Source organism: Bison bison, unplaced genomic scaffold (genome assembly GCF_000754665.1).
Source record: "Bison bison bison isolate TAMUID 2011002044 unplaced genomic scaffold, Bison_UMD1.0 scf7180017854146, whole genome shotgun sequence".
Classification (NCBI taxonomy): Eukaryota; Metazoa; Chordata; class Mammalia; order Artiodactyla; family Bovidae; genus Bison; species Bison bison.
Window position 1 is genome coordinate 4,421 of NW_011484719.1, and position 2,045 is coordinate 6,465.

General features: G+C 38.3%; 1 protein-coding gene across 1 annotated transcript in view; it reads left to right on the plus strand.

Moving 5' to 3' along the window:
- Positions 1–93: 93 nt before the first annotated feature.
- Positions 94–2,045, plus strand: part of LOC105000107 (chromosome unknown open reading frame, human CXorf23) — a gene marked incomplete at both ends in the record, with an annotated part of 11,368 nt that continues 9,416 nt past the window's right edge. Inside the window, 2 exons of the mRNA XM_010855817.1 lie at positions 94–710; positions 1,083–1,739. Coding sequence (XP_010854119.1) covers positions 94–710; positions 1,083–1,739 — 1,274 coding nt within the window. The remainder of the gene's footprint in view (positions 711–1,082; positions 1,740–2,045) is intronic.

Here is a 2,045-nt window from a genome sequence, read left to right on the forward strand (position 1 = left end):
AATACAGATATCAAATACTGATGAATCTGAGTGGAAGAGGCAGAGGAAAAGCAAATGTTTTATTTTGGATAAGTCACTGTAATACCAACTTAGTGTATTATCTTTGAATGGACTAAACTTTTCTGTATTTGTTTACATAGGTCTTTATCACCAGTGCCTAGAAGTTCTGAACACTACAAGCAAAGATTTGAGCATTATGGCTACGACTATAGGAAGGATCCCAAAAGACCCATCACTTGGAGAATGGACGATGAGAAATATGGACAGAGTAAACCAAGGATTTCTTCTCATGAAAATATTCATTACCGATCTTACGAGCATAGATCACCTTCTCCAAACATAAGAGGAAACTCTTCAGAAAAGTTTTATACTTATAAGCCTCCCCAAGTATATTTACCAGAAAGAGGAGATGATAGTAACAGAAGAGCTCAATATGTGCCCAGACACTCAGAAGGTATGTTCTACAGAGAGCACCAGAGGAGTTGTTATCCCCAGAAAGCACAAGGAAGATATATTCCTGATGACCGCAGAAATAGAAGAAGTGAAAAAGGAGGGACACCACCTGTGAGATCAACAACAGATTCTTTTAGATTCGAAGGACATTGGCATGAAGCTGAACCGAGGTACCAGAGGATACAAGATGAAAAATACTCTCAGTCACTTAGAAGAGGCTCTGAAGATTTTGAGAAAAGGATCTCTTTTCAGAAGAGGTATAGAAAAATATTAAACTAGCATAATTTGATATAAAGCCTCAAATGAAAAAGTCTGTTTACTTTATGGTTGAAGATAACCTTGAAAAGCTTTTGTCTAAAAGATTAAAAGCATTGCAATGTAGTTTTGGTCTACTGATAGTAGTGAAGTGTTTATTTTTAGAGTAAATCATGTAGATGGCTAGAATATATTTTTTTAAAAGATGCTATTTTCTGTAAGTAACCTTGTGCATCTATGAGCTGGCTTAAGGGATTATAGGTTAACTTTCCACTACATTTTGCATTTAAAGCCATGCTGCCCAACTTTCGACACATATAAATTCTCACTTTCTTCTCTCTAGTGCAAATGTAAATTGTTTTATGTCAACACAGGTATCCTGAGGATCATGATTTCAGAAAATACGGACACACATCAAAAAGACCTCACGATGTGGAGAGGTATGAAAACAGAGAGCCTGCCAGGAGCCCACAGTGGAAATCCAGGCATTTTTCTGCTCCTTACCAAGAGAAGAAAGATCAGCGGAACCTTGAAACCCAAACTTATCGATATGCTCCAAGGGAGTTCCCAGAGACCAGTTCAGCAGCCAAGGTATCCTGTGATTCTCGCCACAAATATCGGAAGACCTCAGATGGCGACAAGGACTTTTATGATGAAAGAGCTCAGAAGTACCCTAAGGAGGAAGATAGAAAATTGGGTTCTCAAAAAGGCCCTGTGAACAGAGAGTCCAGTTGTTCTCATGCTGGAAGAGGGAGAGAGACTGAAGGTGGGCAAGTCAAAGAATCTTCTAAGCCATCTAAGAAAGACTGTGCTGCCTTAACCCACTCAGATAAAAGCAATGTTGATTTGAGATCCTGTAAGGACACACGGAAGGACAAAATAAAGAAAGAAAGGGCTGGCAGTAAAGAGAGCAGCTCTTCCTCTAACCAACTTGATAATAGTGATTCCGACTTGAAGCCTTCATCTGTCTTTCTTAAGAAGAAGTCACTCACAGTTAAAGTAGATGTGAATCAAGGACAGAATAAATCTAGGTATTATCTTCATTTTTTCTTAATGATGTGTAATAATTGTTTCTGCCACCTTTTTTTTAGCTTTGAAAATAGAGTTCGTAGTATGTTTAGAGTTCATCAAGTGAGGGGGTGGGAATTGCCAGATTTTTCAAAAAAGCCCTGTAATGGGGATTAATCCCGTGATTTAGTAATACAGGATGATGTCATGTTTGTTTCCATGTTTGTATCTGAAGATGCTTTTTGGGGGTTAGGGCATTCTATGGAGTTGGCCCTTTCACTGAATTACGTGTTTTTATGTTTCCACATTTTCTATACCCACAAATAGGT